Genomic DNA, 26596 nt, shown 5'->3' with positions numbered 1-26596 from the left:
ACACTTTTTAAGCGATCAATAAAAAGACATAACTTTAAATATCATTATCATAATTTTGGTTCTTTGCTGTGCCTAATGCGTGATGCGGGAGTTTGTTTTTCTTAGAATTTGCCAGTCCGTTGAATACCAGCGTCATGAGCCAGCATGAATGAGCAGGTGCATGCATGGGTGTGTTTGTAAGGATTCGGGCAGCCCAGCTCTCCTAACAAGTGCTGAAATAATAATGAGAACTTTGGTTGCGTCAGTGCGGTGTGTACGACGGAGAAGGAGAAGGAGAAGGAGAAGGAGAAGGAGAAGGAGAAGGAGAAGGAGAAGGAGAAGGAGAAGGAGGGAGATCACAGAGAAAAAATAGAAAAATGACACCAGAAAGTCAGATCTGGGTGTGATCTGACCCTCACAACCAATATTCACTCACTGACATTTTTTAAAGTGTGATAGACTCTGAGAACATCAGGTTCTCAGAGTCTATCACACTCAGAGTCTATCACACTCAGACTCTGAGAACCTTATGTTCTCAGAGTCTATCACACTTTTAGAGGAGTTTATGTTCAAGTGATGAAGACTAACCACTCTTTTGTTCTTGTTTGCTGTGGAACATTTATCTCCACGATGGGTTTGGAGCCTGTGTGAGTTTATGCTGTCAAGCAAAACAAATCAGCTTAAAAATAAGAAAAAAAAAACATAATTACAGAACTGGTAAGAGGTTATCTCTCAGCTTTATGAGATAAGCTTTTAAACAGAATGCCCTTTTATTACTGCTCTCAGGTACATTTTAGTTGAACTGGGTTGGTCCCTGTTTTCCTTCAGAACTAATTCATTGTGCCGTAGATTCAATCAAGCGTTGGAAAAATCAGAACCATATTGACATGGCAGCGTCTCAGAGTCACTGCGGATTTGCCGGCAGCAAATTCACGATGTAGCTCTAGCATTCTACCACATTATATGGCTTGTTAGCTCAGGATGTAATTGTTCTGTGGCTTCATTTTGTTTATGCCAAATTATGACCCTTCCATCTGAGTGTTGCAGCTGAAACAAAGACTCCCGATCAAAACCAAACAACTTTTTTTTTTTTTTACAAATTCTTGTTATTGTCCAGTTGCAGAGGTCCTTGTTGAGGTCAGAGGTCTGACATTTTTGTCCACACAGATCAACATTTTCTTCTTTTTGGACCATTCTATGAAAACCCGAGTGATATTTGTGGTGTCAAAAAAGTTTTCAAAAAGATTTTTGTTCTAAGTAATTTGTGAAAGAGGCTTAAAATAAAAATAAAAAACAACTGCATATGCAAACAACGCAAAAGGAAAACTTACAACAATTTGAAGTTATTTTAAAAAACATTATGCTTGAAAACAAGAATTAGTAACAGATGACGAGGCAGGACGAGTGAATTTTCATATTTAATTGCATGCTGCAGTTTCAACGATTTGGTACAAAATATATCATGCAGCATGGGTAATTTTTAAGAGTGCAAAACGTGTCAAAAATCACCTTACAGATCAGTCCGCGAGCATGCCAAACAGTTACAATCACTTCCATCAAGCTGTCATGGAGATCATTTTTATTTTCATTTTTTTCAAAAATAATCTACAAAATATTGGTGGTTTAATGTGTTTTCACCCAAACGAGACCAGGAAAAAAAAATACTTTGTCTTCAAAAAAAAAAAAAAAAAAAACTACATCACGTCCACGGATTATACTTCAGGCGTGGAAGGAATAGAAATAACAATCATGCTTGCAGACAGACTCCTAAAGCAATCCTTTTTCAGAGAAGGGGAAACCAAAACGAAGCATGAGGTAACAGCTTGTAAACATTGTTGTTACTTTGTTCAAGTTGGCAATATTAAAACCACTCCAAACATGTAAGAATCGTTGTAAACGTGTAAACAACTGCCTGGAGTTTACGCACGAACTTTACGCACAAACATTGGTCGTTTAGGAATACTTTCCTGTTGTCATTTGTCGGAAGGAAAAGTAAAGTTCTTTGCATATCGTTAATCTTGACACGCATCAAGCATCCACGACGGGCGCGTCCAGATGCAGATCCTAAAATCCGCACCTGATCCCCATTCTGGGTCTCCCACAGCGCCTGAGTTCTGTCCTCTAGCCGAGCCCAATCATGACAGTTTCCACGTCTTTGGAAGGTCTCCGGTCCTTTACCAGGAAGTTAATCATGCTTTCTGACTTGATCATCAGGTTGCACCCGAGGAAAAAAATGCCAAACATCACGGTGAGCGAGAGGACGCACAGCACCGCGATCTGGACGACACGCATGACAAAGAGTTTGCGCTCATCCTGCAGCAGCACCAGCGACCCTCCGCCGTCATCGGTCATCACAGTCTCTGAGCTGTTACTTGAATAAGTGTCCAGAGCCCCGGCAAGGGTCTGGCTCCCATTAAACAGCACGCCTTGGGTCATGTTGAAAAGAGAAACATTCATGCTTCCTTGCGGGTTATCAGCAGCGAAAACACGGGGACTCCACTTCAGTGGCGCACGGTCTCAGAACAGAACTTAGAGTCCAGTGAAGATGTTGGTTTATGTGAATCTTCAAACAAAAACCAAGAGGAAGACACAACTACACGCTTTCGAGCTCCAACTCTCCTGCCAGACATTGAGATCAGCTACCGCTTTCGTGCGTAATGACCGCAAACACCTCTCCAACCTGCCACAGTCGAATAAAGTCGCATCACCTTCGAACAAAGTAAGTTTTCTTTTTCAACTCAGTGTTTTTTTTGTTTTTTGTTTTTCAGAAGTTACATGAGTTTTCAAGACAGTGAACAAAGATCGACACAATGTTTCCCTCCGGTGTAACAAGGTAGTCCCTGTGCGCCTGTGCTCACTGTGAGCGCTCCCTCCGTGGTGCGTTTTAAAGTGATGATGAGCTCCCCGCGGAGCGCACAGCCACCCCTCACCGCGGGAGAAGACAGGTGGGCTCCGACTATCAGGTGTGTGTGCGCGCGCGTGTTTGCACGTTCGAAAGTGAAAGAAAGAGCTAAAGGATGAACAAAGAAAGAAAGAAATCAAGAAAGGAAAGGAAAAAATGTATTCATATTTGTAATTAATTTTGAAAAAGCATTCATGATAGTTTAACTTTTTTTATTTTCTTTTTTGTATTTCATCAAGTTAAAAACACAGACTTCAGTGTATTTTATTACGGCTGCATGTGATAAACCAACAAGCCACAGTAGAAATTGTGGAGGGGATTGGAATCTAACATGATTTAAACTTTATTTACAAAGAAATGATTTTATAACCAACACATGTTGGTATCTCAAGCTTTTAACATCTTACAGAACTCTGCTAAGAGTACGGCACGTCTGCAAACCAAGCCATTGTAACCTGACAGCAGGTCGACAAGGTTAGTAAGAGAAGCAGTCAAGAGGTGCATTATAATTCTGGAGGAGCTGCAGAGGGCCACATCTCAGGTGGAAAAACTTGTTAGCAGCATAAAAACTATCAGTTGTGCACACCACATATCTGGCCTTTGTGAAGGAGTTACGAGAAGAAAGTTGTTGTTGAACCAAAGCCACAGTTTGCAGTTTGTAACATATGAATAAACACGTAGAAAGCGGCTCTGGTCAGATGAGAGCAAAATGAAAATGAAAAGTTTTGGCCGACATTCAAAACAAGCATCAGAAAGCTAGCATTGTGTCTCATCTTGAATATACCATGCTCACTGTATAACATGGTAATGGCAGCATCATTCTGAGTTCATGAGAAAATGAAGATCGCCTTTTAACAAGGCTGAAAAAGTTGCAATCCAGAGATACAATCAAATCCAAGAATCCTAAAAATTGACGTTCACAGATGGAATGATGACTGAACTTGAGTCATTTTTCAAAGAAGAATTGATCTTTTTTGGTTTTGATTTAAGAGAACTTGATGTAAATGCAAACTTCATTTTCAGATATTTATTTGTCTACCCCCAAAATAAAATCACGTATCATTTTCTTTCAATTTGGCTTCTGTGCATCACTTTGTCGGCCTGCTTTTTAAAATGCCAGTAAAAATATTTTGGAGTCAGTGGCTTTAAGTTAAAAGATCCGAAATAGATCAAAGGTTTGCAAAATAACTTTAAACTCGTTTGGCTAACATTTTTGAAACAATATAAACCTAAAGATGTGAAAAGAATGAGCTAACAAACAGAATTTAATCTACATTTTAGCTATTATAGGCCTCATTTGAAAAGAATCTCACGGATGTCTTGGAATCCAAAACAAATTATCACTCTGAGCTTTAATTTAGCAGTTAAGACTTGAATAATAAGATATCGCTGAACAGCAAATATGTACAACGGCTCCTTTGCCTTTTCAGTGCCAATTGTTTTCCTTTCCAAGCTTCTGCCTGAAATTAAATTGTTGAACAGCAGACATTTCCATAATTACTTTTTGGAAAGTATCACTCAGAGATAACTTTGTCTATAAAGTGCTGCAGGTTTCTGCAAGCGGACTTGACACCCACACAGTTTCAGAAATAAAAATGAACAACATGTAGTGCAAGTAATGCTATTGTCATCATCAGTAATGGACTTCTACGTTTGATGCTAAGACGTTTTCAGTGATGGAGAAAAGTTTGGGTAGTGATGCTTTATTGTATGATGGCTTCATATCATGATATAAAGGCTGAATTAGCGTCCATTAAAGCATTTCTTGTTGCTTATTATATTTGAAATAACAGTTGTAAAAAAAAAAAAAAAAAAAATGATCCCAAATATCTACATTGAACCTGCTGAAATCAAATACATTTCAATCAGAATGACTTTTTGTGTAATTTCTGAAGAAATTTGCTGCATCGATAAAATGGGCTTGTTCTATTCGCCAAGCTGTAGCTGGTACAAAACATTTTTTATTTTCTTTGCTGCCACAGTTACAGTTACAAAAGGTTGCCAAACTGTCACAGATTTGGCTTTGCACAAACTTTGCAGTATCGTGTTGTTTTGGTAAGTTTACCTATTGCAATCTGATCTATAAACTACGGATTCACGATTTAAAAACCATGATCCCTAACTCACCAAACAGTTTGAAAGGAGCTCCACAAGGAAAGAAAATGTTTGTTTTTTTTGTTTGTTTTTGTTTTGTTTCTGAAACCAGCTCGGCATCCAACAATGCTTCACTCTGACCCAGTCAGAAGAGCAGCTGAACTTCTCTCCTTGGAATTTTTGGAAGTAGAGAAGTTGCTGAGTTCAAGTATTGCACTTTTTAAAACCGCTATTCTGCTTTTCTCTTCAGTCCTGAGATGAAGATAAGAAGAAGGAAATGGAGGAAGAGAAGTTTTTCTGATTAAATAGTTACGCTTCCTCTAGCTCGTGCTCATTACAACCATAAAACTGCAGCAGTAATATCAGTAAAAATAAATGTCTACCCATGAAAACTTCATATTGATGCATGAATTAAAACTAATTTTATCTCATTTTGTCTGTTTTTGAATCTCCACCCAAAACATAAATTATAATTTATTTATGTCTTTAAACCAAACATGAGAGCACAGGAACAGTTGGCAAACATAAACAGATGTCAAACTGAACTTCACATTAATATAAATTGATCTGAAGTTCATGTTTGCAATATTTAAAGAAACAGCTCCGTCAATCACTCTCAAATACCCCTGTGCGACCGCCGAGCTGGCTCTGTCGGATTAATCTTCTGTTTGTTCAAAAACAAAAGGCCACGAAATTTAATTTGGGATGCTCTTGACGTCTGCGTAAGCAGCTTTCAGCCAAGCATGTGTACAAACAATGATTAGCTTCTTCCACAAGTACCTAACTTAAGCCTGGGGGCGGATTGCTGTTAGATAAATTTATTGATGGCTGCAAGTAAAAGAAAAAGTATGACTTTCATCTGTGGTGAAATGAAATCATTCAATCAATCTTTGTAATTAACTATGGCAAATTTATTTGAAGGACGTAAATCAAGTTCATAATGGTTGAACAATTATTCACTGTGGAGTAATTACAGACTGTTGCTTGTACTTACAACAAAAAACCCCTTAGAATATGTAAATTATTTGTGACTGAACCTCTACTATGACTCATATCACAAACACTTGGTGATTATTTTACCATCAGGCTCTGCAGAGCATAAAGTTGCGGATTTTCACATAACTGTTGATGATTTGTTGGGGCAAATGTATATGCAGATACTGTAAAAATCATACGAGGCTGCATACATGAACGAGTGTCTGACTTGTTCCTTAGCAACAGAAGACCTGTGAGCTCAGTGACAGATGGTTGGGGAAGTTATTTTAGTTTAATGGAGAAAGACAGGGAGGGAGCGAAGACATGCCTTTACTTTGGAGAGATGACGTATCCAAGACACATTGACGAAAAGGGACTGGCACATGAAATTACAAAAGAAAGCGAAGGGTTTGCAGCGTGATTATATGCATAAGAGGTGATTGTTTGCAGTCGTCCGCAGGTAAAAGAGAAGCCAAAGGATGTCCAAACTGCTCACATTTTCCACTTAGTTACTTTTTTCCGTTTTTGTAAACAAACACAGCTGAGACCTTAACATGGTACACATAGGCAGCTGCAACAGAAGGAGAAACGAAAAGGAACAAAAAAATATATATAACTTATGTGTCAGTTTTTAAAGTTTTCTATTGCTTTTTTCTTGTCATTTTGTTTCACGGTGTCACTAGAAACACTCAAACACTGAAACACTAAACATAACTTCTCTAGATGTGGCATTTCACCACTTCATAGTGTTGAAAAGAATACTGACAAAACAAGATATTACCCAAAAAAAAAAAAAAAACATATCCAAATAATAAAAGTTCTTTTTAGGTAAACTGTTTTATAACTTTTAACTGTCAATGGCTTTTGTGGCTAATTATTGTAGCAACTATGTTCAGTATTAGTGCTGTTATCACCAAAAACACTGGCAATTAGTAGTCACTACAATAAGACTTTCTCCAGCTATGAGTCATGCTGCTAGTTTTCAAAGTGTTATGGCTGTAAAAAGCTTAAGCTATATAATCCTATTAGTACATTACCGTCTAAAATGAGTCACGGCACCAAATGAGTTGTGCATGTGAAGTCCCCTCCCAGTGTGAGACCCGTGCAAGCACGTAGCTCTTGTGTCAGGTTGCCATTATTTGCTTTATTAGACAGTATTTATGAAGGCTTTCAAACCACAACACCTGTAAATTCACCTTCCCCTCTATTGCAAACCCGTCTTATGCAGCGCCTGATATGGAACAGTGAAATTAGCATCTATGTTGATGATATTTATATGGATTTCCCATTTTAGACATCAACGACAGGAACTGAGCCAAAAAAACAATTCACCAGTTAAAGATGTTTGTACTTTCTGAATTGGTAGTACGTCAGAACCTGGTTTCCTCGAAGCTAAAAGCCCACTGTTTACATTTTGAGTCATATATATTTCACTTGTTCACTTGTACTCCTATTGAGGATTTAAATTATTTTAAATGAAAACATAAACAACTACCGAAGATATATGTCAGAAAGTTGGATTTTGAGATGAAGAGAAAGACGAGGCGAAGACATTTGTTTGGAGAAGGGATTTGTTTCCCTCTGTTGTCCTCCCTGAAGGTGTCATCATTACTGCCAGACCACAGCTCTTCCTGTCAGATCTGGGGTAGACATGGGGGTGGCCGATGAGCAGTTCTTCTGTCCTCTGAAGTTGATGCGAAGGGGAAAATTTTCCACTCAACATGAGGCAAGTGGCAGCCTAGCAACACAAGCCAAGCAGAGACATTTGCAGCAACAGAGAAATGCAGTTTGACCCCGCCCCCTGCTCCTCGTCTCGGCTTCTTGCCCGCAAATACATTTCTGGAAAGCACGCCCTGTGCGACGCTCACCTGACATTCTTCGAAGCATCTCCTCTTCGTTGAGGGATTCTTCCCACGATGGCCCTTCATTAGCCGATCAAAGCAAACCCTGAACTGTAAAGATTCCTTTGTGACCCATTCTTCTGCTGAAGAAGACATATGGGGGCAATTAAATGCCAGAGCAAATTAGGGAAAGTGAACTGTGATGGTTTTTTTTTTATTTTAGAATCACAGAAAATGTCAAAGGCCAAGTTTTGATCTTAAGGTTTTTGCCACCTCTGGGAGTCTTAATGAGATGGAGTTAATGCAGCCATTAATTAGTCTAATATAAACTGCTCTGGCTCCACAGCAGACCGGTGCCTTGCACTGACACTGCACTGAACAGACATCAGTCATAAAGTTTCTTTAGGCAGATAATGACTTCGCTGCAGAGAGATTTGCACTTCTATTTCAGCCAGCCCGCTTCAAAAGGCTCAAATGAAAATCTGTTTGTTTGAGAAACAGATTACAGAATTCACAAATCTAATGGAGGATTTTTTCTTTCTTTCTTTCTTTGTTGCTCAGGCGCAGACACACCACACACCGAGCCAGCACCCATTAAAGCTCATTTCCATTTAGACACATCTTCAAATCACAGATTTTTCTCCCCTGGCTCTTTGTTCGCCCTCTTTCATCCAGTTTTTCTCTTTAAGTCCTTTCTCTGAATCCGCACAGTGCTGTCGCATGTGAGGACAACCCCGAGGTTTTATCAGGAACAGAAGAACCCTCCTTTTTAATTTCCTTCCAAGCTAAATGTTAAGTTATTAATGTTTATTTTCTCCTCATATAAACTTTCATCCCCTGGGATTAGGAAACGTAAGCCTCGCATCCAGAGAGGGGCTGCAGAAGGAGGCAGATCGGATTGAGGTGCGTCACAACACAAATACACAATGTCTCAGATAAGCGACGGTTGAGCTCTTCTTATAAGCCCCGCAGACAAATCACCTTAAAAAAAAAAAAAAACTCATATCACCCCGCACTTGACCCTTGAACCTGGCAAAGCGGAAAAAGCATAAGCTGGCTGCGGTTAATCAAACAATGATTTTTGTCTGAGATTGATCCTGTTGCGATATTGGCTCCTCAGACTCTGTGAAAAGCTTAAAGGGCTCCAGATAGATCTGTAATGCAGGTCAGGACCCCGTCCATTCTCCCCACATGGCTCCCCCTACTTCCTTCTTGTTCAGTCTTAATTGGCTGCCATCTGACCCAGTCTGTAGCATTTTTTTTTTATTCAGGACAAGCAGAGCATACAGTACCTCTTCCCAAAATGCCACTGATGTGAGGGGGTGTTCGCTACAGGTGGCTTGTGGAGCCAATAGATCCAAATCAGTCATTACTGAAGAGGGATTTTCATCGCTCACAGTGTATTATCTACCTGTGTATTATCCCCCGTCCACCTACACCGAAAGCTTGATGCCGGCAGAGCAGTTAACCATTATAGCTTTCCTACTTATTTCTCTATTCCTGTCATTTCTTCTTTGCAGCAGTTCTTGGACAAGGGTGGCAGTAACTTAGCAACAGACTGGAGAATAGGAGCAGGCTCATGGATAAAGATTCAATAAATGGACAAGTGCAGAGATAAGAAGCATTGTCCGCCTCTCTGAGCACCGCCTCATGCACACTCCTCCTAAGTTAATTTATGTGCAACAATTTGAGATTTCATCCAAGTTTCTGTCTTTTTTTAACCCCCAACGTCAAATAAATCAAACTTGGATCAAAAAGTGTCAACATGGGGTTCTCCTCGTCCCCCCCCCTACCACCGCAGATCTTAAATAATATAAAAAACATTTGACTTTTTCACGTTTTTTAAACATTACAACCATGAACTTATGTCTATTTCATCGAAATCCTAAATGACAGACCAGAATAACGAAGTTGAGGGAATATATATATGTATATATGTATGCATGTATTGTTTTTGCTTCTTTTGTATCCAGTAAAAATCTAAAACATGTGCCATGCAAATGAACTTTATTTTCTCTTTTAGATTACTTCTTCACGTTATTATAGAAGTATTAGAGAAATGGGAAAATAACCACATAGCTAATTATCAAGGGTTCAGTAGCTGATAACACATATCTAATGTTGTCATAATCTATTGAATTTTAAGTTCAGTTTGATTATGTTGCTTATTTTTATTCCATCTTGTGTTTCATTAATTTCTGTATTCTTGATCATTTGTGTTACTTTTCACAGTACCTCTGTTCTCTGGCCTTTTATACTTGATTTCTATTTGCATATTTACTCATCTGTGTTGCATCCAGTAATCAACTTCCTTCTGTAGAAACTCTTCAGTTTCAGTCACACAATGTTAGATTCACCTGTTGTCCATTTCATTGTCCATTCTGTTCCTTACAGTATCATTTTCACTCACCTCCTCCGGTCTTTGTCTCTGCATTTGGATCATCTACAACAATCATGACAAACATTTATAAGTGTAAAAAAGGAACATTTTTAAAGTTTTACACCAACCGTCTCTGGTTTTCTTTCACAGAAACTTCCAGGACATTTTCCAGGGAACGTGAGTTATTTAGGCTTTCGTGTTTTTCTTTTAAATTTGGGTGCTTAGCAGTTTCAGATTATCAAAGAAAATTTTTTTTTACTTCAGACAAGATAACTAACATAAGTACAAAATGTAATTTTTCAACTTTTTAACTCGTTTTTCCTAAACAATCGTCACATGCTGTTGGCGTTTCTGTCCAGTAGAGGGCAGAGCAGACACACAGCAGACATACGGAAACTCATGCAAAATGAAGGAAAGTCAGTTTTACACAAACTAAACCAACACCATCAAGTTGTGTTAAGACCATTTTAGGAGTTTTGGTCAATTCTAAGTTCGATTTCAAAGCAAAATAGTGGCTATAATCAGGGGGTGATCACTTTCCAATAATATCAACCTGTAATAGTATTAAAGGACAATTTTTGTAATAAGGGAGGAGGCCTGGAAATAGTTTATCTATATTTTCTGAGACGAGTGGTTCACGTTTATCTCCCAGTCCTAGACATGTTGCATCGTTTCTGCTGCTATTCGCCACATTATCATGATGAGAAAAATACTGACGTTTATCGCGTATAATTGTCAAAATAACAATAACATATAGTTACAAGTCTTAAACTTCTTTTGAATCTCCTACAGCCAAGACTTTAAAACTACTTTCACCCCTGACCTCGGCAGCTTTTGAGTTTATTTTACAAAGAAAAGAGATGATCGAAGTTTTCAAAGAAATGCCTATAAATAAACCCATGTACGTCCAGAATTATTATTTCATCACAAGTTGCCAAATAACCATAAGTGTGCCGAGATGCGTCTGAGCACGTCATAAAGGCTGCGGTTCCCCTCCAATCTGATGGGGGGAAGATCTTCAGACGCAACTCTAACAAAAGTCGAGAAGAGAACCAGGAACAGCGGATCTGGACGCTCTCAGCCATGGGTCACTTATTACCCTATTTAGTCCATCTGTTTCTCTTTGCGTCAAACGTTTACGGTAAGATATTTTTCCCTTTTTTTTTACTGCATGTAATTTCTTTGATAGCTTTCACCTGTTGAGGCGACTTGGCAATTGTCCGAATTTCAAATGACTATAATTTGTAAGCGTTTAAATTAATGGAACCCGGTTGCTGGCGGGTATGGTTATAAAACTTTGTCTTCTTAATGAGCATTAAAGCGGGGAAATAAACTTTTGGATGATTTAAACAGGGCGACAATGTTCGATGCTCCTAAACTCTTCCCTTTTCCTTATAAGGGAGTAAAAACAGCCGGGATGCTCTTCAGGGCGAGGTGATCTGCGAAAATCAGTGGCACCACAAAAACACTCCACTTAGTGGATATAATAAAGAGCTTTATTGGTTTGATTTCGACTCGGTGATGTTAAAACAGGGAAACAAAGTTACATCAAACTTTGTGGATCGACAGAATTGATTTTAAATTATTAAGACTCTGTAACTCTCCATGACTTTGTGAACAGCTGTATTTATTTATTTATTGCGACTCCACTCAACATGGAAGCTGATTTAATGTCACATATTGCCAAAGGAAAATAAAAAAGTATCTGGTCATTCCTCGAAATAATTAATTTAAATGTTTCAGATGATCTTTATTATCACAGATAAATAAACTCCAACTCCTATGATTTATGCGTTTACACATTCCAGCCTAGGACTCTGACAGGACGCCACACCTGTAACATGTCAGAACTCTAGTTACTTTACTAAATGTTCAACCGCAAAATTGTGGTATTATAACTGGTTTTTTTCTTGTCCTGTCCAGCTGTGCACATATATATATATATATATATATATATATATATATATATATATATATATATATATATATATATATATATATATATATATATATATATATATATACTGCTCAAAACAATAAAGGGAACACTCAAATAACACATCCTAGATCTGAAAGAATGAAATATTCTCATTGAATACTTTGTTCTGTACAAAGTTGAATGTGCTGACAACAAAATCACACAAAAATAATCAATGGAAATCAAATTTATTAACCAATGGAGGCCTGGATTTGGAGCCACACACAAAATTAAAGTGAAATGTTCCCTTTATTTTTTTTTAGCAGTATATATATATATATATATATAAAGACAGGGAAACAGAAAAAAGCAAGTGAGTAAGAGAGGTGGGGCGAAAAGTGTCAAGGAAGAGAAGGAGATAAGAACAGCTGAGAGAAAAAAATGGAGAAGAGAAAAATAAGACAGCATCCTCGAAGTCTGCTTCTACATCTGCAGAAAGAGAGAAGTGGTATTTTACGTAACTGTTAGCTGAGTCAGAGGAGACTGAGGTGCAATGAGCAGATATCGTCAATGTTCTGCAGACTTAATACAGTCACCCAAGCTTCATGTGGCTTTTAGACGACTTAAGGAAAAGGGAGGTTTGTGGAATGGGCTGTTGTGTAATTCAAAGCATGAGATGGATTGGGGTTAAGCAATGCACCATCAGACATTAGAGCAACAGAGACTTGTCTTCTGGAGTACAAATCATACCTGTCTGTCTAACCATCTTATGATAAATTTGTGTTTAGCAACTACCAGCTTTTGGACAAGTACATTTACTCAATTTTGTGGGGAAAAAATTGGGGATGGTATGACTGGCCTGCACAGAGTCCTTAGCTGCTTTAGAGCAGAGATTGTGAGCCAGTCTTTTTTTTCCAACATCAGTGTCTGATCTCACAAATGCACATCTGAAGAAATAGTCAAGATTTCTCATGGATATACATCTAAATCATTCCCAGATGATTTGAAATGGTTATGGTTCTAAATGTTGGCCAAACTCAAACTAAACCACTTTAGTAAGGATTAAAAATGGCATCTTTGTCTATGTGAAGACAGAAGAGCAAATACTTTTGACTATATGCTTACTGAGATACTAAACTGAAATATTATCATCATAAACAAAAATAGCCCAAATATAGACACTGTGAGATGAGTCTGATCTTCTTAAATATTTGATTGAAAACTTTTGCTTTCTCATTCATTTTTATCAGAACGTTTCTAAATATTCTTGAAGGGCAGTCGTTTCTAGCACTTGGTATGAATTCACTTCTTCTGTCACAGTTCCCCTGACCCCTCTGTAGAACGGCTGTAACCAAATATTTAATAGAGTCTCAGGTATTCATATGATTTCCAAATTTTGCACAAACCAAACCAATTTTAGGTGTCCCTAAAATTTCCAAAAAAAAAAAAAAAAAAAAATTGATTTTCAAGATCCAAAGAGCAGTTTGTGTTTTGTCCCCATATTCTCACGCATTTAATAAATTGGATGGATAAGAGGAGAAAACAAACCTTTTCAGATCTGTATGACTTTATTGATGGTTGTGCTTTAAATGTAAAATAATTCCATTGCTTAAATGTTTCTTTGGTTTTACTTTCACAGGCTCCAACATATGCACATCTCGTGGAGTCACCACTTGTCAAGAATGTCTTGTTGTTCATCCTAGCTGTGCATGGTGCTCTGATGAGGTACAGATCTACACCTTACCTTGCAACAAAGTTAATACTTTGCTGTTTTGTATGATGGATAAAACCTAAGTCGTGCATCGCCGTAGCACAGATGGAAAAGCACGTGTTATTTATTTCTGAATTTCTTCTTAATCCAAAAATCTGAAAAGTGTGGAGAGCTTTTGTGTTTAGTTGAGTCCCCTTGTCAAAATAGATGTAGGGGACAGAGGAAAGATCCAATGATATAAAGCAAGAAGTTTCTTGTAAATATGCAAAACGTTATATTGGTAGAAAACATGTGACCTTAATCCACCATGTACAGAGTGAAACATGGTAGTGTTAGCAGCACGATGTGGAAATGCATTACTTGAGAGTTGACAGGATGATGGACAGAGGCTGTAACAGGTGTGGCCAGATTATAGTTTAATTACTTGTTGCCTGATTGATTAGCTGAACATGGGAAAAAACTATAAATGAAATTATTAAATAGGTGGGATTAAAAGTTAGATCCATAATATGCAAATCTTCCCATCTGCTCCAGCTCCTCTGTATAAGTTCCCATCTGTCTCAGCCACTGCTCACACAAAGGATCAGCTCTTGGTCCATGATATCAGCACTCAGGTGTGTGTAGTAATGCACACACACACACACACACACACGTTAATCTGGATCCTGCATGCCTTATAAGCTTTGAGTTTAAGTCAGGGCCAAACAGTAAGAAATACAAGAAAAAGAGAATGTTCAGGATCACAGATTAATCCCTGCTTACGAGGCTTTTGGGAACAACTTTCAGGTTACAGTAACCAAAAAGAATATTTAAATAAATAAAAGCATAAATAGAGATCCCCTCCAGTTAAGTTAGAATAAAAGTCACTCTTCATAGCTTCATTTCATCTTGTTTGATTTTTGACTCTCAACACCACATATTGGACGCATCTGCTTTTCAGGTGTTTGGGATTGGAAGATCCAGTTTATCTCGCTGTGACCTCAAAGAAAACCTTGTTAAAGAAGGGTGCAGCGCTGCAGCTATAGAGTTTCCCACCAGCACCTTGGACATTCAACAGAACAATCCTCTCAGTGACAAGGCTTCGTCTACAGCTGTTGTAACTCAAATCAGGCCTCAGAAACTCCGCCTGGCATTAAGGATTGGTGTGTTGGTCTTAAAAGCTACACAGAAATGATAAAACATGCTGAGAAATGCACTGGAGCTAAACTTACCCTGCTTTCTTTTTTCACCCAGGTGACACCAAGCGGTTCACAGTGGCTGTGAAACAGGTGGAGGATTACCCCGTGGACCTCTACTACTTGATGGATCTCTCATATTCAATGAAAGATGATCTTTTAAAATTGCAAACCCTGGGCAACAAGCTTGCTGAAACAATGGGCAAAACTACCAGTAAACTGCACATGGGATTTGGTGCATTTGTGGACAAGACCACTTACCCTTACATGATTACCTACCCTAAGGAGGCAATTAAAAATCCTTGCATTGGGTATGTGGTATCATTGAATGTTTGCGGTTTGCATAGGAGATGAATTACAGTCATTAAGTTTTCTCTCTATAAGTGTGGGCAATGGAAGAGGCTTAGGGCCACCAAAAATAAATAAATACAATTAAATAAAATTCTGACTTGAATCTCTGAATTCTAACTTTAAACTCAGAATCAGAGTTGATTTTATGCACCAAAAGGAAAAATTGGTCTCAAAACTCAAACTTACCAAGCAAATTTGGAACAGGTTCTCGACGTGTATAAAGTGCAGGTTTACAAAACAAGGAAGAAACAGTTATGTGGTTATTTTCATATGATAACAACCTTATTAAAGAATGTTTGAGATTAGTCGGAGTCCTTTTTATTCTTTTTTCATTGGTCCTAATCCTCTTCCGTCAAGTTCAGACGTCTGGAAACCTGAATTTGAACTTTCTAACTTCCGTTCTGTGTCTCTATGAACAGAATTAACGACCAATGCCAGGCTCAGTTTAGTTTCAAGAACGTGTTGTCGCTGACAGAGAAGGTGTCTCGCTTCACTGAGGAGGTCCAGAAACAGAAGGTGTCCAGAAATAGGGATGGTCCAGAGGGGGGATTTGAGGCTATCATGCAAGCAATGGTGTGCAAGGTAAGATAAAAATATACTCTGCAGAGACTGTCGTTCAGACTTCAAAACTGTGATTAATTCGGCTTCGTGTCCGATATTTTTCTGCGTTAGGACAAGATCGGATGGCGTCCAGATGCCTCACATCTTCTGGTGTTGACCACCGACGCCAAATCTCACCTGGCCCTGGACGGACGCATAGCTGGCATCGTTCAGCCCAACGATGGAGAGTGTCACCTCGACGACAACAATTATTTCAACGAATCCACTGTGCTGGTATTTAAGAATAACTAAGGAGATAAACAAAAGTTGAACATTAAATTATGAACTATTGTAATCCCTGTGTTTTTCAGGACTATCCTTCCTTGGGCCTAATAACAGATAAGTTGTCTGAAAACAACATCAATTTAATTTTTGCTGTGACCAGTAATGTCGTACCTCTTTACCAGGTAAAAAATACAAATATTTTAATATTAAAAAAAAAAATAAAAATATTTATAATCAATATGTTATTATTTTTAGGAATACAGTCAGCTGATTCCTGGCACAACTGTGGGAACGCTATCTGTTGACTCTGGGAATGTCATTCAGCTGATTACAGATGCCTATGAGGTACAAGTATATTTTCATGGCAGAGGTTGTGCTACAAGTGTAATAAACACATTGCTGTAAAAACAAACAAAATTCCCACCTTTCTTCTCTTTGACATTTTTGTCACACTTCAGCGTTTCAGATCTAGAAAAAAAAAAACGCAAAATGCTAATGTGGCCCCACATGACGAGCAAATTGCACCCATTAATAACCCAGTCATTAACTGTATATAACAGCATTTTCTGGAAAGCTGAGTTTCATTGGCGACAACCAGGCCTGATTACTGTCTGTCCTGTGAAATCAAGGAATCAGTTAGATAATCTGACAGTATGGAGCTCTCTGAAAGATGTCTAAAAGCAGTACTCCGTACCTAAATCTAATGAAATTTATTTGAGAAACAAATACACTTTACATACACAATAATGATAAACTAACAGGAAATCCTTATGTGTGCAGAAAATTCGCTCTAAAGTGGCGCTGGAGGTTTTGGGAGTCCCAGAGGAGTTGGATCTCTCGTTTAGTGCTTCTTGCCTCAATGGAGAGGTGATTCGTGGACTCAGCTCCTGCTCTGGTTTGAAGATCGGGGACACAGTATGTATTATTTACAATTTTTTAGACTGTATACAGTACGTTGCATCAGTTTACCTGCATTTGTTTTTCTTTTATTAAATACATTTTTCTCCGTAGGTGTCTTTCACTGTGGATGCTCAGCTCCGCAGCTGCCCCAAAGAGAAGAGCCGCACTTTTACCATCAAACCTCTGGGCTTCAAGGATTCGCTGGAGGTGACAGTAGACTTTGCTTGTAGCTGTGACTGTGAGGCCAAGGCAGTACCCAACAGTCCAGTGTGCAGCAATGGCAACGGGACTTATGAGTGTGGAGTTTGCCAGTGTCACCAGGGCCGACTGGGTTCGCTCTGCGAGTGTTCGCAGGAGGAATATCATCCGGCCGACGATGCCAACTGCCTCCCAAATTCTAACAGCTCGATATGCAATGGGAGAGGAGACTGCTTATGTGGACAGTGCTCCTGCCACTCAGATGGGTCTGGTCAGATCTGGGGAAAGTACTGCGAATGTGACGATTTCAACTGTTTGCACTTCAAAGGAGCTCTTTGCTCTGGTGAGTATGTGCAAGTTTTCCTTTAAGTGTTTTAGTAAGATGGAGGAGTTGTCCTTGAAGTTTTTAACAATTTACGAGGTTGCCTTTACAGCTGACAGTCTTTTGGCAGATAATAGTGAGTCTAATTTACTCTTAGCTGATTGGTGTTGACTCATGGTTCACCCGTACGCTGGAATAAGTTAAAGAAATCAACCATACATGAATGGTCTTTTTGGGGACCTAGCCAGGTCACGATAAAGTTTAAAGGTTTCCTGGGCTATTGCCACATCCAGGATTGGTCCTAAAGACTCCAACCAGGGCCTGGTCCAGGGAAATAGGATTTGTTGTTGGATCATCAATGGGCTGCAAAACATCATGCATGCACAAACGCATACCAAAGGACATTTAACAGTCCCCAATAACTGGAATACCTTGAGAAAGGGAGAACATGCAAATGCTTTGCAGCAATAAACTGAATCTCATTATGAGTTGTTTGTGTGTAGAGTTTACATGTTCCCTGGTGTATCTGCTCCACAAACATGACTTTTTTTTTAGTCTATGTTGAGTTTAGAGATAAGTGTGGTTGTGCATGGTTGTCTTTCTGTGTGTTTCTGTATGGACTGGTGATCTGTCCATACTGTAAGGACAAGTGGGTATACACCATGAATGGATGGACACATTCTTGTCTTGCTTAGTCTATACAAAGTCAAAAGACACTACAGTCACAGCAGGTTCCACTCAAATTAACATTCATATTTTTAATGAGGATGGAGCCACCTGTAAAAAACTCACTCAGTCACTGGGAGAAACAACTCAAACAGAAGTTGCCTTAGCCTAGAATTTAAACATGATAATTTAGGTGAAAAATGACTGAAAATAATAAGCTTTTTTTTTCCAACTGACCCTAAGTTCTTTAAAGCATTACAATATTTACAGACTTCTAGCTTGATCTGATTAAATATTTCTACTTTTATCTCAGTAAAATTATGGAAAAACTTTTATGGAAAAAAAAAACTCACTGATTTATGTACTCTTATCTGAGCTGAGATTCTTTCTCTTCTGTAATCTGTAACCCTGTTGCAAAAGCCTTTAAACACACTTCCCCTAACCACACTCATATTTGAACATGGTACAAAATAGCATGGTGATATGTTGTATCTTAACCAATAATCTAGGTGATGTTTATCAGAGTGTTAAGGTTTTTTTGTGTGTGTCATTTTGGAGTTGTGTGAATCAGCAAAGATCTTTCTGCCCTTCCCTTCCTTTCCTTTGCCCCCTCCTTCGGTTTTAACTTCTTCTTTCTGCTCTGCAGACATAACTGGATGAGTTTACATCATTTTTTTCTTGTTACCTAGCTGGAAAAATCAAAGCGTTCACATTTCAAATGCACATGAAGTCTTTCCTTGTTTACAAATGCCTGTAAATAATTACATACCTACAGCAATTGAGTATATGACCATAAACAGCACAGCTCTTTGTCAGAAATCTCAAGTGTTTATGTGAGACTTCAAGTGTTTTGTTTTGGATAGTCAGTTGCTGGTGCCAGGATATGACTGTGTTCTTGCTAAAGAGCTTCATGTTGTGCTTTAACGCCCCATGACAAGTCTGCACAGCTCATTGCTCCGGAACTCAGCTAAAGACATAACTGTTGCATTTGTCTTCAGTTGATCTATTGCAATAGTTTGGGTATGTATGGGTTGAGTATTAGCAAATCAGGAAATTCCTCTTTGACTTCTCACAACAGCAGCTAGATTGTTTTGCTGATTTTCTGTTAGTGTTGAGAACATAAATTGTTAAGCATATTTAAGACAGAGTAACTATTTGATTTACAAAAGGAGTTTAATATCAATAAATAGCATTTAGTTGAGCCTGCAACCAAACAATCCCCAAACCAATTTCACGTAACATCAGCTAATTTTAATTAGAAACAAGCTAATGATGCTATGCTAGCCACTTGTTTACATTTTTTTTAAGCCAACCGGGGCTTTTCATTTTCCAGATCTCATTCAGAAACACTACTTATAAAAAAATTACATACTCACCATCATTTCATTAAATATGCAATGCCCAAATTATTAAATGAGTTTGACTGACTTTCTAATGTCTCAACTGCTTGTTGCACTTCCTATTGCTCATGAAATACAAACAAAATTCATGTGATTGTGGCTAAAAGGGATATTTTTAGCCATAGGAGCCCTGCTCCAATAATTCCACAGTCATAAATTTAATAGTAATAACTTTTAGTGGTCACCATCTCGACACCCCATAAAAAAACACTTGGATTTTATGTCTAAATCTCCGAACACCTAAATGAATGCCTGGCACATTTGACTGAATTAAGATTATCAATTCCCTTCAGTTAGTTCTAATTTAATATGTGGTTGTTTGATAGGTAATGTTGTAACAAGAGCTCTTTAAAGTAGCAGCTCTTGTCTGTGTTGAGCTGAGACGCTTCCTCAAACATGATGTCATCTTTTAAAGAGCCTCCACTAGTGAGTGGTCTTTGCTGACTTTTAGTGCAGCTCATTTACACTCACAAAGCTGCAACCAGAGGAAAACTATCCACTGTGCTTTGGAACAATGCATTCGTCTTAGTGTTATTATAATGCTTCCTTTATAGAGCCTGTGTCCCTCGTTACCGCTTCAGCTCTTGGCTCAGGGCGAAAAGAAAACATCATTGATATTTTTTTGAGGCAGTGTATTTTTTCCATCGCCGAGGGCAGTGGGACAGAACAGGAGAAAGCACGCATTGCTCCGGGGCGCGTAAATATGAGGAAAGAGAGAGCAGGAAAGTTTGCATTCCGCTGCAGGGAGCTCCTCTCCTCCCTTTCTGCAGAGTGAAGCTCTGTTTTATTGCCCCCGTCTGTTTTCCTGTTCTTCTCTTTTGTTTTTTTGTTTTTGTTTTTTTTATAGTGACAAAGCTCTTCCTTAAATTTCTTCAAAATCGCAGTCTTTAAACTTCCTTTTAAGTGTAGCACTGTTTTGCACAAAAACATGCATTGACTTTTTCATGTGACAGTTCTGGTATTGTCTGTATTGCTTCTTAATCTCTTAATTGTTATGTGGAAACAGCACGCCAGATGAGGTGGTGGCTCTGTTTAGAAACTGTTAACCACAGTCACCACAGGTAACCATGAGCATAAAAAAAACACTGAAGAAGAAGCTGCAGTAAATAGGGTGTAGGCGCTGTTGTTTTGTTACGTTTACAGCAGAGGATGGTTTCTCTTTGAGCTGTTGAATCAGAGACCCTTGGACTACATGTAACATTCCAGGATCAGTTACTTCCTCCATTGTGATCCAGCTGCACTGTGACTCACACACATTATCCAGAAAGAAATCCTGTTTGACCAACCTTCAGTCACCAGATCATGGCCTAACGTCCTGATGCAGTGTCTGCCATTGTTCACCAAGAAAAGCTGACTCCAAGATTCTGTCAGCAAATAGCTGCCGCGCTGCAACAACACTTTGCCCTTCTTATGCTTCTGCGCTCTGACGGTGCATTTCATATGACTACCTGCCCAATAATGAGCTTAGAATGAGTAACAACAACAACAACAAAAAAAACCCACGCGACGAATTTTATGAACATGTCTTTTTCCAAGTGGAAACAATTAGCCAGCAACTTTTTAAACAGATAAAGGGAAACTCATTAAAATGCTGATTTTTCTTTGATTTATGGAAGAACTAATTAATTACAACCAGTATCTTTGTTGTCTTTCACAGCTGAAATGACAGTTAGGTTCTCTTTGTTACTAATTGGTGATTATAGTATTACAGATTCAACTAAAACATCGTTCGTTGGTCTTCACGTTTGCTCATGCAACATGTTTTCAAAGACACACAGGAAAGAAGCTCATTAACACAAAAAACAATAAAGCTACACTCTCAGACGTCTGAGAACACTGCAGTGACTAAACCCTAATTTCTTGATGGCTCAGCCCTGTTCAGAGCCACAAGTGTGTATTAAGAAATGTAGTAATACATAATCCAGCACACTTAAATACAGGGTACTTAAGAGAGTCGGTGATTAACTTTACAATTAAGCAATTTGTATTTCGTAGGTTTGTTTGTCGAGCCTCACCCATGAGATTAAAACTTAAAATGGGCTAAACGTAGTGTAGAACAGCCCATGGAACGTACTGCTACTGATAGGTGAAAATGCAAACAGATCAGAGTCAGGAAGTAGATAACCATACCGTGCTATTTTTAGTGTTCCTTCTAAAACACGACAAGTGATAGTTCCGGCGGTGCTACACATAAGAGTCTGCAAAACTTGTGAGGAAACATGAAAAGCTTAATTATAAAGGACTGTTTACAATTACACATGCTAAATTGCTTCCATTTTGTAATAGGGAGTTTTGAAGAATTTCCCCTCCTTTCGTTTTGACTCACTGACTGCAGAGGAAAGATATGGATCACTTCCATCCGTTTGGCTGTTTCTGTGCAGCAGCCATTTCCCGATGATGAACACACATTTACTGTAATTTAATGTCATGTTTTCCTCTTTCTCCCATTTTAAGTGGATACTGGCATTTGTGTCAAATTGTATGTATGGATCAGAGTAAAGAAAGACATGTTTTTTTAATTACAAGATCCTGGACCGCACACACACACATACATTAAGTATGCAATAGTTAACTTTATTTTATAGCTGTTACAAGAGTCATATATCTGTGTAGCAACAGATATATATATATATATATATATATATATATATATATATATATATATATATATATATATATATATATATATATATATATTTTCCCCTGCTGAAAATATATATAGATGTATATAAATGTACGTATAGAGCTGTGAAAATGTATTTTCCCTGTGATAGATTTTCTTCTACTTTTTTCCCACCATTAAGACTTTAACATCATCGAGCGCCATGATAACCTGAACCAAATTCTGTTTTGAAATTAAGGTTTTATTTTAAAATGAATTCAAAGTTAACCAATTTGTGCTAGTGCTGTGTGAAAACATAAAACTAATAGCTGGTTGTGCCACTCTCCGGGGACAACAACTGACATCAAATGTTTTTGCTCGCTGGCAGTGAGTCTTTACATTGCTGTGAAGGAATTTTGATCCACTCAACTTTGCCCCGTTGTTTTAACACAGGCAGATTGTTGGGTTCCTTGTCGTTAATGGTCTATTTAATGTTTACAATGGATTGGAGCCAAACTGTATCTGCTGCTGCCAAGAAAAAGCAAGATGTCTTCACTGTTCACACAAAAGCAGAATGAACTCGCAGATGAACCAGAAATAAAATGGCGTCAAAAACATATAGTTATTTTGACAAATTAGCTAAAGTAATTTCAGCTCATCGAGCTGACTTGAGCTGACGCGTCCGTTTCTGTTTCCCTCAGATCACGGGAAGTGCAACTGTGGGTTCTGCCAGTGCGACGCTGGCTGGAAAGGAGACAACTGTAACTGCACCACCCGCACAGACACCTGCGTGTCCAGCTCAGGGCTGCTGTGCAGCGGCCGGGGTAACTGCGAGTGCGGGGTTTGTCAGTGCACTCAACCCGGCGCCTTCGGAGACACGTGTGACAGGTGCCCCACCTGCCCTGACGCCTGCACGATAAAGAAGTAAGTAAATCTACTAAGCTCTACACTGGTTTTTGCCATAACATCTCTAAATCTATGAGTTATATATGTGGCCATTGTGTTGTTGCTGCATGAATATCACAGATTGGTTTTTCATTCGCAACATCGTTGCTCTTTGGATTTCGACTTGCTTACGGTGCCCTGTGCATATTTATTTTTATCTTTTACTTATTTCTCGACACCCAACATGGAAATGAATATAAACTCTTGCACAACATAGGTTGCCATTTTAATACCTCTGTGATAGCCTGGATTTCCTACCATATGCTGCAGCTAAAACATTGGAGTTTAAACCGGCTGTACTGCATAAAGCTGAAGGTGTCCTATTATTGCTTGCAGGCAGTGTGTTGAGTGTCAGCATTTCAAAAGAGGACAATACATCAGTGACAACAGCTGCAACAGAATCTGCAAAAATGAAATTCAAATTGTGGACCAGCTGAGTCAGAAAATGGATGGGAATGTGGGTGAGTGCCGAGAACTCTCTCTGGTCCCATTTTTCACGCGACCCTGGTCTGTTGTGGTCGTGTCGTGTTGTCGCATTCCTTCACTTTGCATGAATTTCACCCGATTACGGTTGAACTATCTTGCTGACCTACACAAATCGCTGTTTTTAATGAAAAACTTTGTCTCACGTTGTTATTTTTAAATGGTCCTGTTCTTTTCTTTTTCTTTTTGTCTCCTGGTAGAATTCCAACAACACACTGCGGTGAACTGCTCCTACAAAGACGAGAACGACTGCATCGTGCGCTTCCAGTATTATGAAGACAAAACTGGCAAATCTATCCTGTATGTGGTGAAAGAGCCAGGTACTGTGAAATATTTTTAGTGTTTATTAGGAATTTAAGCTGTCAGAGAAACAAAATTAGTATTTAGGTACGTGAGGACAGAAGATCCTGATGTATCTCTGGCTAGGCACATTGTGTGCATTTAGGAATGCGCTATTATATAAAGAACACCTCTCAGAGTTGGTCACACAGCTAGATGGTGCAGCGCCACAATAATGAGAGAACACAAATGGGAATCTGAAAGTTTCTGAAAGTATCTGTTTCTCAGAGTGTCCCGAGGGTCCTGACATCCTAGTGGTGCTCTTGGCGGTGGCCGGGGCCATTCTGCTCTTGGGTCTTGTTGGTTTGCTCATCTGGAAGCTGCTGGTTACCATCCATGATCGCAAAGAGTATGCCAAGTTTGAGGAGGAGAGATCCAAAGCCAAATGGGATACGGTAAGCATCAAAGATGCCAGACCGTGTAGAACCTCCCAACTGACAAACACACTTTTGAATCAAGTTCATTTATTTTTTCGTGTTCCAGGGTAACAATCCTTTGTACAAAGGAGCCACTTCCACTTTTACCAATATAGCGTACAGAGGAAACTAAGGTCCGGATCCGGCGAGGAAATAATTCAGGGGTTGACGACGTTGATGGAATGGGAGGAAGATCTTTTACACTGTCATTAGACCGGCTACTGATGTGTTGCTGTCAACAGTTCAACGTGATGATTCTTCACAATGTAAAACATTACAAACTATTAATATGAGTCACAAGCTGTTTGCTCTAAGGCTTTTTGGTTTTTAGAAGGGTAAGTTTTCTGCATATTTTATAAGGACTATGTTAAACTCAAGCTTTCAAGTTGCACTTAAGTGAACTGCTGTTTAAATTTTCCAACATGTGTGTTTATTTTTAGGAAGGTGTTTTCATCTCTACTGTAGTTTTTAGGAGTTTTTTTGTACTTCTGTTGTGAAAATTGTTGTTGGGCAAATTGAATGTAAAACTGCGATGTTTAATTATTAAACCTCGTTTCTGTTGCATTTATGTATTTGGCTTACACTGATGCCTGGGGTATGGATTGTATTATAAATATAAACCAGTGGTGGTGCATCATTCATGCATGAACAGCTTTTTTTTTTTCTTTTTTTTTTTTATTATGTTTTGCGTTTGCACAAATGCGTTGCTCAGCGCATTTTAAATTTATATTATATTTAGTATTTGGGCGTTTTACATTTTTTAAAGTTTATATTTAAAGAGCCTTTGGGTAATTTAAATGGGACGTAATGCTACAATCTCTGGTGCATTTTGGTTTCATGTCTGTCCTTTGCACAATTGAAACTGCTTTCTCACTGATGCTTTTTCACTGATGTTTGACAAGAGTTTTTGTTACATTTAGGAAACTTGTAGCATTTTGTGACTCATAAGATGTTCTTTCTAAAATGTCAGAGAGATTTTTTAAGGATCAAACACTAGATGATCTTTAAGACTCATATTTGTCATCCACAGCGTCTTAGAAAAGAAATAGTCAGATTCTGTTTGTTTACTTAGTACCAATAAATGCTTTTGGGGAATTCTGAAAATGGATTCTTCTTTATTCATTCACTTTGTTCCTGTTGTCTAAAATGTGCCTATTTTCAACAACATTCACTCAACATGCTGCATCACTTTTGTCATTTTTTTAATGCTTCCTGCTCCCTAAGTCTCTGCTTAGATGACAGCATTCACATGCCTGGACTGTCTTGATAAATCGGATACAGACTGATTAAACTTCCTCTCCATTAAAAACTCTCAGTGCTGTCATCATCAAGTTTGACAGTAAGGAAGTACAGCCACAACAAAAATGGCCAGTCTGTTTTATAATCAAGCTGACTGTGGATTGGTTCTAATAATTTGTTGTTTATGAATACCCTATTGCGTACTTTATTCTGTTGTGTAAACAAAACTTATATCTATAAAACTCTCTCAAACACATTGTTGAAAGTTATTTCTTTGAACTAGACCCTAAAAGTATTGAAGTTTAAGAAGAATATGCACATTTTTAGTCATTGCGAAATAGCTCATGCTACTAATAACTAATGTTTAGTATAATGTCAGATATTAATCTAAAATTGTACAACAGGTTTTAATAGCAAAAAATATCTCCTGAGGAAAACAAGATAAATTTTCCTGGAACAGACTTGCCAACACAAACCGAGACGTGTAGGTATCTACAGGGAAGAGAGAAAATAATCATCTTTAATATTATTAAAGAACTGGCGTTGGAAATATTCTCAGTATATGTCTCCCCCTAGTGTAGAAAAAGTGCTAATGCACACATTATAGTTTTCCTTAGCGTGTAAGAAAGTAACAATGCAATCAAAGATGTTTATTCGTATTGCACAATTCAGACTCAAGGCAATGCAAAGTGCTTTGCAGGAAGGTAAAATAACATACATCAATAGAAATACATTAAAAATACAAACTATATTAACAATAAAAACATATCATGAGAAAGAAGCACAATTTTTGACATGAAGCAATTTACTCAGACAATATTTTTAAAGTGATAACTGATTTATAAGAAGACTAATTCATGAAATTCCTATCTGAGTTCATCAAACTCTTGTGTCTTTTGGTTGCTTTGTGGACTGGACTATTGCTCCGTGGTCCA

General features: G+C 38.3%; 2 protein-coding genes across 3 annotated transcripts; one reads left to right on the top strand and one right to left on the bottom strand.

Moving 5' to 3' along the window:
• Positions 1 to 1379: 1379 nt before the first annotated feature.
• On the bottom strand, positions 1380 to 2445 carry rprml (reprimo-like). Its single transcript, XM_015037802.1, has one exon. It carries the CDS (start codon positions 2434 to 2436, stop codon positions 2101 to 2103), a length of 336 nt encoding a protein of 111 aa, XP_014893288.1. The 5' UTR covers positions 2437 to 2445; the 3' UTR covers positions 1380 to 2100.
• Positions 2446 to 2838: 393 nt separating this feature from the next.
• LOC106950752 (integrin beta-3-like) lies at positions 2839 to 25526 on the top strand. 2 transcript variants are annotated; one of them, XM_015037800.1, is made up of 17 exons: positions 2839 to 2924; positions 8639 to 8694; positions 10322 to 11312; positions 13729 to 13814; positions 14741 to 14942; positions 15034 to 15286; positions 15746 to 15908; positions 15999 to 16160; positions 16238 to 16333; positions 16407 to 16496; positions 16932 to 17066; positions 17163 to 17592; positions 22941 to 23163; positions 23521 to 23645; positions 23868 to 23987; positions 24235 to 24401; positions 24490 to 25526. In XM_015037800.1, exons 3-17 carry the CDS (start codon positions 11255 to 11257, stop codon positions 24553 to 24555), a joined length of 2376 nt encoding a protein of 791 aa, XP_014893286.1. In that variant the 5' UTR covers positions 2839 to 2924; positions 8639 to 8694; positions 10322 to 11254; the 3' UTR covers positions 24556 to 25526. The 2 variants fall into 2 exon arrangements, with proteins under 2 accessions (XP_014893286.1, XP_014893287.1); XM_015037801.1 differs by having other exon boundaries at positions 2858 to 2942.
• The last annotated feature ends 1070 nt before the right edge of the window (positions 25527 to 26596 follow it).

This window comes from Poecilia latipinna, unplaced genomic scaffold (assembly GCF_001443285.1).
Source record: "Poecilia latipinna isolate Pla-1442-1.1 unplaced genomic scaffold, P_latipinna-1.0 Scaffold420, whole genome shotgun sequence".
Lineage (NCBI taxonomy): Eukaryota > Metazoa > Chordata > Actinopteri > Cyprinodontiformes > Poeciliidae > Poecilia > Poecilia latipinna.
The sequence above is the reverse complement of the archived record's forward strand: the minus strand, read 5'-3'. Positions and strand labels throughout refer to the sequence as shown.